The 13,107-nt window shown below is 35.6% G+C and overlaps 1 protein-coding gene across 1 annotated transcript in view; it reads right to left on the reverse strand.

Moving 5' to 3' along the window:
* The window catches only part of ACVR1C (activin A receptor type IC), a 41,560-nt gene extending 28,733 nt beyond the window's left edge, over window positions 1-12,827 (reverse strand). The window contains exon 1 of the mRNA XM_006767384.2: window positions 12,600-12,827. Within this exon, the coding sequence (XP_006767447.1) occupies window positions 12,600-12,753 (154 nt within the window). The 5' untranslated portion in view covers window positions 12,754-12,827. The remainder of the gene's footprint in view (window positions 1-12,599) is intronic.
* Between the last annotated feature and the right edge of the window lie 280 nt (window positions 12,828-13,107).

The raw sequence follows: 13,107 nt of genomic DNA on the forward strand, positions 1-13,107 counted from the left end.
CCAAAAATGAGGTCTGGGAAATGCTGCATTGCTAATTAAAGTTACTTCACTCCCTAGTAATTAAACAGAAGAGGATGGGGAGCAAAAGAGAGAAAAGCACTCGTCTAGATGAGTCAGAGCTTAGCTCACAAATACCTCCCTTATGTAAGTTCCACATGCATTAAACCAAGACAATGCAAAGAAAGGGAGTAGTAACAAATGAATAATTAATAATTTTATTCCTCAAAAAAATAGAGTGGCACACTAAGCAATGAGAAATCTACCAAACCTTCGTGATGACCATCTTTTAACCTGCCATTTTAAAGCATCTTTATATGTGGGTACCATCATTTCTAACATTTGCTTGATGGTAATGAAAACACATTTCTAATTGGTTTCTTGTTGCTTCACTAAATTGGTTCAAAGACTGGGTCCAGACGGATCGGTTTGTATAACGCTGCACCAAGGACAACTCTCTGGGGGGGTGCCAGAGAGGGTGGGCACCATCCACACACTCGTGGCAGTTAGACTCTACCAAGGAATACATGATCCATCTAGGGGACAACTCCAAAGCAATTCTGTAAGTAAAAATATGGAGGAAACTTATTGTAAGATCAAGGGAGGTGGGAGGAAAAAAATCATCATGCAGCGTTCCTTTCATGACGATTCAATCCAATAAAAAAGAATATGCAACTAATGAGTCCAAGGAGCTAAGTCACAAACACCTTATATTTTTTGTTTGTTTTCATGTCTAATTTCAATTTGGAGTGTAAAGATCTTTTTAATTAAAGTATAGTTGACATGCAATATTATATTAGTTTCAGGTGTACAGCATAGTAAAATATGTTGTTGGTATTTTATTAGGGATTGCACTGAACTTATAGATTGCCTTGAGTAGTATGGACATTTTAATGATGTTAATTCTAACGATTCATAAACATAGTATATTCTTTCATTTGCTTGTATTTTCCTCTATTTCTTTTTTTCCAGTGTCTTGTAGTTTTCTGAGTACAGTTCTTTGGAGCACAAACGCCAGTTTTATTTATCTAACACCCCCATGCAGTTCTATACTCGCTGATGGCAGGCAGCCCCTCCACACCCTGCGCCTCTCCTAGCCTCCTGTGTCCTCATAGTCACCCTCATAAATGTCATCAGGAATAATCCAGTTAGAAGTTATTTCAGTTAGATCCCTCCAACGTGCTCCACTATAGAGAACAGCAAATGGTCTCTCTTTTTCTTAGAGCAAAAATAATCATGTCAAACAGGTTGGTTTTGATCAACATGGACCTCAAGTACAGAACAGCATCTTAGAGATTATAAAATATTTCTATCACTGAGCCATGACAGTGATAAAAATAACATGAGAATTATTTCTGCCTTTGAACTGTATCAGATGAGCCATTGACAGACCATTTTGTTGGTCTGTGCTCAATCTCTAAATGGAAAAGCATACACTGTCTTCATCTGGCCTGATCCGATGAGAGTATGGCAGGCAGGGAACACCACACATAAAAAGATTTCCTGAACAGTTCTTGTGCCACTGATTTTCTGGGAGTATGTGAGGAACACGGAGAAGCTTCCAATCTTCTTTCATCCACTAGCATCTGAACCTAAGTATAATAATACTTTTATATTTTAAGAAAATAGAAATGTTAGACTGAAGAATATAGTCTATATTCTTCAAAGACTATATTTTGGCACAAGGGATATGAAGAAAGTTTGACTCGGGCAGAAGTGAGATTAATGCAGCATAGGAAAGAGAATTTAAATGGACCCCACCGTTTTTCTTAATTTCAGGGCATGGACCCAGAGATTCATTTCTTAATCTGTCATCAAAACGCATATCCTCTGTGAAGACACTAGATAGTAATTACTCGAAGAATATTTTAGTTTTTCCTCAAGCCAACCTTCTACATGGGAAAAAGAAAACTTCCTTCGGAGCCCCACCCATAGTCGTATCTCTGTCTCCCCAGCTCACAGCAGAGAGCCTTGTTCTGAGAAGGCACATTACAATATTGATGACAAAGGAAAAGTTACAGTTTTCTGTCCTTAAGTTCATACTAATATAATTTCTCCCACAGGTAACACATTCACACAGAGCAGCTTGTTCACTTAGAAAAGATTGATGTAAGATAATCATATTGTGACCTAGTTCAATCACCCATAAAGATAGTTGAGTAAATAGGTAATAGTGTCTATAGAACTGAGAAAGTAGGGGCTTATATAATGTAAAATGCTAAATTTAGTATTGGTTATAAATTTTACTTTCAATGTCTCATTACATCCCTATGAACAAAATTTCATAATTGAAATCAGTATACTTGTTTCTGGAGACAAGAAATGCTTCTTATCTTCCTACATTAAACTTTTAAAGCACAAGTTCGACTTCTTTGTATACTTGTATTTCACAGCACTTTCCAAAATATAAAATTCATAGCATCTTTCATTTTATGGGAGGGTGGAGGGGAGAACATCTGGCACACCTGCCAGGTGTGCACTGAATTCTCAGAGAAAGAGCTATAAATAGATTGTTCATGTGATAGCAGAACAATTCCACAAGGGGTCCCATGAGCATTTCTCAGCCTGTGGATGTCACCTTACACTGACTAGATCAATGAATTTATGTTTAAAGTAAAAAAAACCATAAAAGAGACAACCATGAATATGTAAAGAAATGCAAATAAGACTTTTAAACTCCCAAAAGAATATTGTTCACTATCTAAATGTTGGATTTTTTTATAATTATAACATGCTTTAAAATTATTAATTTTTGATAAATTAAATTCTAATGTTTTGGCAGTTTATCTTCCTTCAGTTTGGTTTATATTGAAAGACTAATTTAGACATGTGCCTAATCAATATGCATTGTTCACATACTCTTAACTGATACAAATAATCAGTTTTCTTTTTCTCTTTACACACAGAATAAAACAGATAGGTGGAAATTGTTCTGAGGTTAATAAAGCACCTATGTTTTAATGTTGCGCATGTATTTTCTTTATTAAAACTAATTATTTGAGTTAGTCAAAAATATAATAGCTTTATTAAAATAGTCTATTGAAATCTGAAAGGAAACATCAGAAATTATTATTATACTTAGCCTTGCAAGCACTGTGTTTTGGGAACAAAAAGATGCCAGGGACTTGAGTGTTTTTGTTGAATAGTCTATTTCCATATGAAGGGTAGTAATTAGTGCAAGCATGAACTAAATAGTAATTCCTATCAAAATTAATCCTATAAATAACCATCTTCAATATCTACTGGCTATACTAGTACATATTGAATGAATGAATGAAGAGGGAAAGCCCATGCCCAATAAGGAAGGGTCAGTCACTTCAGCTTCAGCCAACTGGTAAGAAGAGAAAGACATCGAGGATGCTAAACCTCCTGATTTTTTCATGAAAAATCACACATTAGGATTTTCATATTAAGACTCTTAACTTTTAACATTATAAAAATTCACTTTTATTTTCCAGAAATTGTGTAGATCACACAAAACTTGTCTGTGGGCCAGATACAATAAGTAGATAAAATTCTGGATGACCTATTTTGCTGTTTCCGTGTTCATTAGAACTGGGTTTACTACAAATAACAAAGGGAACCAAATAGAAGTTTTCTCTTCTCTTTCATGTATAAAAAATTGGAAGATGGGTTATCCAATGTTAGCAACATGGCTCCATGAAGTGTTCAGCCAGGCTCCTTGCATCTCCCTTGTTGCCATCCCTGAGGTGTAGTCATTATCCCCATGTTCTGAGGCAGCTGCTAACACTCCATCCTTTACTTCCATGCAGTGTGATGGAGGACGGCATAGTAATGTTTTGGAGTCTTCTCAGAAGTTCTCCAAAACACGCCACCCATTTCGTTAGCCAGAACTCAGTCATATGGCCACACTTACCTTATGGGTAGCTGAAAATACTGTCTCTTAGGTGGACAGCCACACAACCAGCTAAAAGTCTAGGCTCTGGACTAAATGGGTATTGGAAGAAACTAGGTATCTTTGAAATACTTATTTATAATCATAGTAAACTCTGATCCATCCTTTAGATTTCTTTTCATTAGAAAAAGAACATATGTGCAACAAAACAGGTCAGTATAAGAATTTATAAGAAAAGGGTTAAATAATGTCCTTGGCCAGCTAGCTCTCAATACCAACTCCAGATGTTAATAGAATGTGTAACTTCCCTAAAGTTACTATATTCAAAAATTACTTTAAAATGATGTTTTGTTCTTTTGTTATGAAATGTAATAAATATACAAAACAGTACATACAATATTTATACAGGTTGAGTATAGAAATAATTATAAAATCCCAATCCCCCACAGTCCCCTTACTCCCACATGATCACAACTTTATCCCTTCCCCAAGAGTAACCATTATCCTGATTTAAAGAATACTCATTCCCTCGCCCTTGTACTGTGCTTCCCGGAACCCCTTTTCTTATGTGGTTCCATGTTGAAATTGGGATGTTTACGTACATCTTCATAAATGAGAATGTGTTACAGTTTCTTTTTTCATAATGTCTTTGGTGGGTTTTTATCTCGAGGATATGCATCAGATGAGTTAAGGAATGTTTCCTCTTTGTCTATGTTTTGGGTAAGTTTGTACAAGAATTACCTATTCCTAGAAGTTTAGCAAATTTTCTGTTACAGCCTCTTGGGCTTTAAATTTTTCTTTATGGGCATTTTTACTACCATTTTAAAAAACTACTCTTTCAAGTTTTTAATGTCATAAGACTATTCAGCTTTGGTAAATTGTAATTTTCTAAAATATTAGGTTGTTATTAATCATATTCTTTCAACCTTACATAGTCTTACTAATTTTTTAAGCTATTTTATCTATTACCAACATAGTGGTTTATTAAAATCTCCTTTTGAGATTGTTGACTTCTCTATTTCTCCTTATAGATTTGTAAATATTTTCCTTATTTTTGAGACTATGCCCTTTAAGCACACAGAAATTTCAATTTATTAAGAATAGCTGGTAAATTGAAACTTTAACCACTATAAACTGACCCTTTTTTACTCTTTTTTTAATATTAAAGTTTATTTTGTCTGCTCTTAATATAAAAATAAATCAACATTTTTGTTTGTTTAATATGTGCATGGTCTATCTTTTTTCGTCACAATAATTTCAACATTTCTATAAACTTTCATTTTTATAAATTAAAAAATTAAATTGGATGGTCCTATATGATAATCTTTGTTTATTAACTGAAATATTTTAACTATTTATATTAAATTATTCACATTTAAGTGTTATTGACATATTTGGATAATTTCTTTTTTAAAAAATATATTTTATTGATTTTTTTACAGAAAGGAAGGGAGAGAGATAGAGAGTTAGAAACATCGATGAGAGAGAAACATCGATCAGCTGCCTCCTGCACATCTCCTACTAGGGATGTGCCCGCAACCAAGGTACATGCCCTTGACCGGAATCAAACCTGGGACCTTGCAGTCCACAGGCCGACGCTCTATCCTCTGAGCCAAACCGGTTTCAGCTTGGATAATTTCTTTATGTTACCTCTCTTTCTCTCTCTCATTCTCTCTCTCTCTCTTTCTCTCACTCTCTCTCTCTACTCTTTTTTTTCCCTCCCTGCTCTGTTAAATAATAAGCCCAAGTTTCCTCTCTGGGATTATAAGAAGATGGGTTTATATCTGGTTTACACTTTCAAGAAGGACAAAGACCTTTGATATCTCTGCTAAACATGGGGATTCTATTAGACAACCCAACTTGAGCAAACTATGTTTCTTAACTTTTATCTTCTTTGAACCTTGAGATCCCTAATAACAAAACCCAACATTTTTCTTATTAGATAAAAAGATACACATGAGAAAAAGTATCAGATAAAATTATGAGAAAGTTAGATAATAATGTCTTAAACAATAAGGGTGTTCACTGATTCACATAACAAGAAATCTGGAAGTAGGCTGGTGACTTTCCTGAGTCTCTTTGTTAATAAATCATAGAGACAATATGGTTACTATTTTTTCAGTCATATATGCTACAAATATTTCTACCTCATGTTTAATTTATCTTTGGTTTTATTTATGTTATCTTTTACCGTTCATTTTTATTTTAGTTTGCATGTAGCCAATTATATTTATCTTTTCCTTTTATAGCAGTTGGATTTTCTATCTTATTTAAGAACAGCCTTCACACTATAAAGTCACAAAAATCATTTTTTTCTAAATTTTCCTCTGACATTTAAATTGTTTTGCATTTCACAATTAGATATCTAATTGAGCTGTAATTTATTTTTGTATATGGTATGACACTGTTGTAGAGCCCTATTTTCTTCCAGATGGATAGATAATTATGCCAGCATCATTTCAAAAATAAACTGTCCTGGAATTTCCACTTCTATCAAGTTACACTTAAATGTCCACAGACGCCCTTCTTGGTGTAGCACAAACAAAAAATGCTGAATAAACTATAAATGGAAAACTTTTTTTCTATTACGTGATTAAGCTGGTGGGAAAATAAAAGAACTGTTGAACAGGCAAAATTACAGTGCAAAGTGAGAGAGGTGCTTGAGCACTAGGGCTTCCGTTTGCCCTACAGGTACTGGCCAGTTCTTGATGGCTAAGTCTTAGTTTACCAGACTGGTTCACAAGATCAGGAGATAAAAACTGGTTCCTGCCCTAACCTCTGTGGCTAAGGTGGTTGGGCGTGGTTCTGTGCACCAAAAGGTTGCCGGTTTGATTCCCAGTCAGGGCACATACCCAGGTTGTGGGTGGGGGAAGTGCAGGAGGCAGTTGATCAATGATCAGATGTTTTTTCTCTCTCTCCTTTCCTTTCTCTCTAAAACAATCAATGAAAATACTTTTTTGAAAAAAACCTGCTTCCTGAAATAGTGAAAGATCAGATTAGAGATCCTTGTATAAATTAGGAAACTCTGAATGGCATTATATTGGAAACAAAACAAAATAGAACATGGTGTTCAGAGACAGACAGTGAACATATTCATCTATTTGTCTGTCTCAACCTTGATTTTGGGCACAGAAGAAAAAAAAGTATCTTCAATAGTTCTTTACCACAAGCATGTACCCATACAGGAAGGCTTAAAGCCAGAATTCATGCCATATGTTGGCCAAAGAATCTTAATCAAAACATCACCCCTAGATACCTGGCAAGAGCTAATGTAAATCTTCTCTGAAGGAGCACATTTCATTTTAAATATAGGTTTCAAACGTTTCCTCCAGAGACGGATCCCCAAAACACGACCTCAGAATCGAAAATCACAAAATACACAAGGAAAGCAGCCACAAAGAATATGAGCCAGTAGAATAAAAAACAGCAAACTATAGATATTGGAATTATCAGAAATTCAAATATGAGAAAAAGAGTTTAAGAGGCATGGGGAATAGCTACAGAAGGCCAAATTTATGTAAAATCAGTGAAGGAACTGTGAGAACTGAGGAGAACTTATAAGAGGGCTCACAAAGAGAGCACATTGTAGAAAAACACACCCAAAATATCTTCCTATGTGAATGAAACTTTTTTGTTTATTATTTGCTTACCCTACCTGATGTCCCCCACCCCAAAAGTTCATATTATTTGTATAAATGAGTCTTATATTTTTGAAATTGAAATATTCTTTTTTTTTTTTAATCATCACCTGAGGATATGTTTCTGTTTTCATTGAATCTGGAGAGGAAGAGAAAAAAACAAAAAACATTTACCAGTTGCCTCCTATATGTGCCCTGACCAGGGATCAAACTCGAAACTTGGATATGTGCCCTGACCGAGAATCGAACCTGAGACCCTTCAATGCATGGAGCAACACACTAACCATTTAGCCACACCAGTCAGGGCAAACCAGAAATATTCTTAAAGAGTTCAGAATACATCAGTTACTTTTTGGAGGTGAATTTTCCCCACCAACATGGCTCCTCTCCTTATTTCAAAGAAAGCTAAGAGTGGACAATCTGCACGAGTTACTGTATATTAATGGTGTCTGAGCGTACTAGGTCAAAGGTCACTGGAGAGAGAGCAAGAAAAGTAGAATCCCAGAAAGATGGGCAGATATTTCTGTAATTGAAGATAGCTATTCTTATCTGGTCTAAACACCAACAGGAAGACGATATTAGGGTACACTACATAAAATATATATGATTTTGTTATTTAACTGATTTGCATAGTCTATTTTTAATTTTTCAAATTTCTTTTGTGAAAATAATAACATATTTCCCATTAGTGGGAACATGAACTTAAAGCACTAGTCAAATAAATGGCTGTTTCTGGAAATGGTTGTTGTCTTTCAAGTTTTACATAGAAAAAATCCTCTAAGTATCTATATATATAAAAGCCTAAGCGACCATTAAGACCAATAGACCCTAACCCCATGGTCGGCAAACCACGGCTCGCAAGCCACATGCAGCTCTTTAGCCCCTTCAGTGTGGTTCTTCCACAAAATACCTCGTGTGGGCGCGCACGTACAGTGCAGTTGAAACTTCGTGGCCCATGCGCAGAAGTCAGTATTTTGTGCAAGAGCCACACTTGAAGGGGCCAAGGAGCCACATGTGCCTCACAAGCCGCAGTTTGCAGAGCCACAGTTTGCCGACCACTGCCCTAACCAATCTTCTGGTTGCTATGACACACACACTCAACGCAGGAGCTGCCCCCTGGTGGTCAGTGCACTCCTACAGCCAACCTCCCTTGGTCCCTCCCCCGGGCCGGCCTGGTGGTCAATGTGCTCCCACAGCCAACCTCCTGCTGCCAGCCAACCTCCCACTGTCCCACCCCCAGGCCAGCCGGCCGCAATTGGCCCCGATTGGCCCCAATCAGGTCTGGGCAAGACGGCCTCAATAGGCCCTGATCACTGGCCAGGCCAAGGAACCCCACCCATGCATGAATTCATGCACCAGGCCTCTAGTTTGTGATAACAGTTGAACATGAAAGGTCACTCCAGTGACGTAAAACATATCTACCTCAATAAATTTCAGGGAAGGAAGTATTTCTACCAAACTATGGAATTACTTCTATCAAAAAATTATTAATTTCTAAAAATTAAATCCACATGCAATGTCAGAGAAGAAAGTATGTTTTAAGGGCAAGTGACTGCATTTAATATGATCTAAAGCAAATACTGCTTACAAAGATCTGAGTTAATTACACATAAATTTAATTCAATTTAGTATTAAAAGTGAGTGGGTAAGGAGGTTTTTAAAAAGGCCTTTTAAAATAAAAAAACACTTGAAATTAAAATATTAACTAGATTCTTAATAGGTATTTTACTAATAAATTAAAATAATAAATGTCCTTGCTCCATTTAAAATCACCACATTTTAAATATCAACAAAACAGTGTTTCTTAAACTGTAAACAGAACCTATTAGCAGGGTCTGACCAACATTTTTACTTAATGAAAGAGCATAGAGTATCGCACACATTTTAATGGTAAGAATATTTTATAAAATTCTTGTTTCAGTTGTGTGTGAATGCAGGTTGGGAAAATTATGTAAAATTTACATCTGTCTTTGTGTCACAATGGAAACATGTATGAGAGTCATTAGTCTAAAGTTTTAGGAATGAGTCAAACACATAAGAGGCTTTTTAGGAGGGCAAGTGTGAGTTCCTACAGTTCTCTAGTTGCCAAGTACGAGAGAACCAGTAGGGAGAAGAGCGAGGAGAAAAATGTCACCAGCTGTACTCAAGGTGGGAACTTTGTCACAAAGAAATGAAGCAAGAGCCCAATATTACACACAGGATCTAAGGAACAAGAAGGCCAGCTGAAATATGACAGGACTGAGTTACCGTCCCTACATCAAGACAACTTCCAGAAATGGCCCCACAGTCAGGGTGATGAATGAATGAGCCAAAGAGGCAAGGATCCACTTGGCTTCCCTCAAAGAGATGTCTCAGATTTTCTCCAACTTCCTCTGATCACCTCCCAACCTTTTCTTTCTTGGCCCATGGAAGTGATGCAGAGTATTAATGACTATAGAAATGTCATACGATCTATTTTTCAGAACGCTCCTATATATACGGTATATATCATCTATACGTGATCACATTTAAAATTGATAAATCCCTGCTAGGCAGCGCAGGGGATATAAATCACATTCACTGATGACACTGAAGCAGCGGTGTTCCTGGCACCGGCTGTATCGGTGCTCAGCCTGGAGATTCCCAATGCCTCTCCAAACAGCTGCTGCTGCAACACAGCTAAGAACCATTTAGTGCTGCCTCCCAGCGAGAACAACTGCCACCGGATGACTGCATATACAGCGCTGCTCCATTTCATGGCAGCTTATCACACAATGCCTTGATCAGGAGCACATTCTTAGTTTAAGTAAAAAGAAAATGAATTCAATGAATTGTCACATAGGAATAATTACTGGATAGACAACACACATCTTCCCTATTATGAAAGATAGCTGAAAAAGCAATGAATGTAATCTGTGATATCAATAGACTAAAAGAGAAAAATCATGTGATAATCTCAATAAATTCATGAAAATACTTGAAAAAGTTTAATGTTTATTCACAATAAGAACACTTTCCCCTAAAGTGAGAATAAAAGTAAGTTTCCTCGCTTGATGACAGGCATCTATTAAAAGAACTAAAAGACATCATACTTAATGGTAAAAAAGTGAAGACATTCCTCCCAGAATGTCTCCTATTCATCATATTGGCAGTGTTAGCCAGTGCAAAAAGGCAAGAGCAAGAAATAAAATGCATACAGATCAGAGTGGAAGATTAAAATTTCCTGTATTCACAGATGATTACATATGTAAAAACATCAAAAATCTGAAAAATCTACTAGAAATAATATAAGTTATTTTGGCAGCTTTGTAGGAAATATGGTGAATATACAAAATTAATTTTAATATACTAGCAATTAACATTTAGAAATTGAGATATTAAAAACCATTCACATACAGAGTATGTGTTTATTGTAATACATTTCATTTTCAAAATTGACCTATCAGCTGTTAAAGAGTGTATACATTTTTGGGGACATCCTATATGTGTCAAATTCATCAAATTATCGACTTAAAATGTGTTTCATTATATCTAAATTATACCATAATAAAATTGTTTTTTAAAAGAGATGGGTCCTGACTACACTTGTGGTATTGATTCCAAGGTACTAAATACAATAAAAGTTATTCATTAAAAAAGGACAGCCAGATTATTTTTAAAATAGGTTAAAAGTACTAAACAGATAATTTTCGAAAGAAGACATAAGAAAGGCCAAGAGACATGAAAACATGCTCAAAGTCACTAATCATCTGAGAGATGCAAATCAAAACAACACTGTGGTACCATCTCACACCTGTCAGAATGGCTATCATCAACAAATCAACAAATGACAAGTGCTGGCGAGGATGCGGAGAAAAAGGAACACTTGTGCACTGCTGGTGGGAATGCAGACTGGTGCAGCCACTGTGGAGAACAGTATGGAGCTTCCTCAAAAAATTAAAAATGGAACTCCCATTTGACCCAGTGATCCCACTTGTAGGAATATATCACAAGGAACTAGAAACCAATCAGAAAGGATATATGCACCCCTATGTTCAAGCAGCAAAATTTACAAGAGCTAAGATTTGTAATCAGCCTAAGTGCCCATCAGCAGATGAGTGGATTAAAAAACTGGTACATATATACAATGGAATACTACCCTACAGCAAAAAAGAAGGAATTCTTACTATTTACAACAGCATGGATGGAACTGGAGAGCATTATGTTAAGTGAAATATGCCAGTCAGGGAAAGATAAATATCACATCATCTCCCTCATAAGGGGATACGGGCACATATGTAATACCTTAATCAATAAAGAAAAAAAATTTTAAGGTACTATAGTGGAATATTGGTATGATGATATACAAATGCCTAAGAGTGGATAACAGTATCTTAAAATGTTAATTTATAAGGAAGAGTATGTATCTGTATATAGACATTAACACATCAACAAGCACTCACTTATTACTATATTAATAAATACCGAAGAAGATTCACTAACATGACATTCTCATGTCATAAGTTAGTTTTTGGTTTGAATTAATATCCCCCAAAGTTTCAGATCCCATATTGCTGATAAAAATGAGATTAAGATCTTCAGTATTTTGTAAATTGGGATAAAACACCATGACATTGGGGGAAGGCAGGAATATATCTGAACAATAATATCTTTCTGCTACTGAATGTTTTCACATGAGTGTGGGCACATAAAGAAACTGTGCAGAAAGTACCCATAATAAAAGCTTCTGTCTCCATAGAAGTTGGAAGTCTACAATATTTTATTTTTATCTCTTTTTTTTCCTTTTTTCTTTCCTTGGTGTATATTTAAGTGTCTTTCCTTTAAAATAATCCACAAAAATTTATCTTTACTTTAGGTCCAGTCATCACTTCCAAAAATGTAATTCACATAGACAAATTTCTTCAAAATTATAATGTGTTGTCAATGTGTTGACAGTCTTGCACAATTTTAAAAATCAACCTCACCTAAACGTTTGACAATTTTACCAGTCCAAAGGAAGAAAAAAAAAAAGAAAGAGAACTGTAAAACAGATTTTATTTAAAGAAACACAAAACAGGTTGATTTCTACTATGTGTATGATTTCCCAAGAGTAGAATTAAACTTGGAATGAACAAAGATAAACCCCTTACCTGTTGGAAGGTGCAGTGTTATGTTATTGCAGAAATCTGTGAAGCAGCATTCGGTTTTGGTAACATTGTTGGAACTATGACAGAAGACTTGAGCATTTAATTCTGGGAGAGAGACACAGGACTTGATCACCTGCTCTTTTCCATTGGTTAGCATAACTGAAGCCCAACATGCTCCTTCCGTTTGGCAGGTGAAGTTTGAAGCGTCACACAAAAGACATACACACTTCAGTCCTGAAAAGTGTAAGGCAAGCAAAAAAAGCTTTAATATACAAAAGACATCATGCAAATTTGTTTCATCAAACCTAGGTGTAGAAAACCAATCGTAATGAAAATTGAGGGAGGGATTAAATAAACAGCACCAGATAAATACATGCTGAACACATTAACGCTCTCTCAGTCAGGTGTTTTGTTTAAACAGGTTGCCCAATCATCACTTACTTTGTTTGGATTCTTATGAATTTATTGCTATTATATTTTAAAACAATTTTCTCATCCATGGTCTGTCTAA

This window comes from Myotis davidii, unplaced genomic scaffold (genome assembly GCF_000327345.1).
Source record: "Myotis davidii unplaced genomic scaffold, ASM32734v1 scaffold433, whole genome shotgun sequence".
Taxonomy (NCBI): domain Eukaryota; kingdom Metazoa; phylum Chordata; class Mammalia; order Chiroptera; family Vespertilionidae; genus Myotis; species Myotis davidii.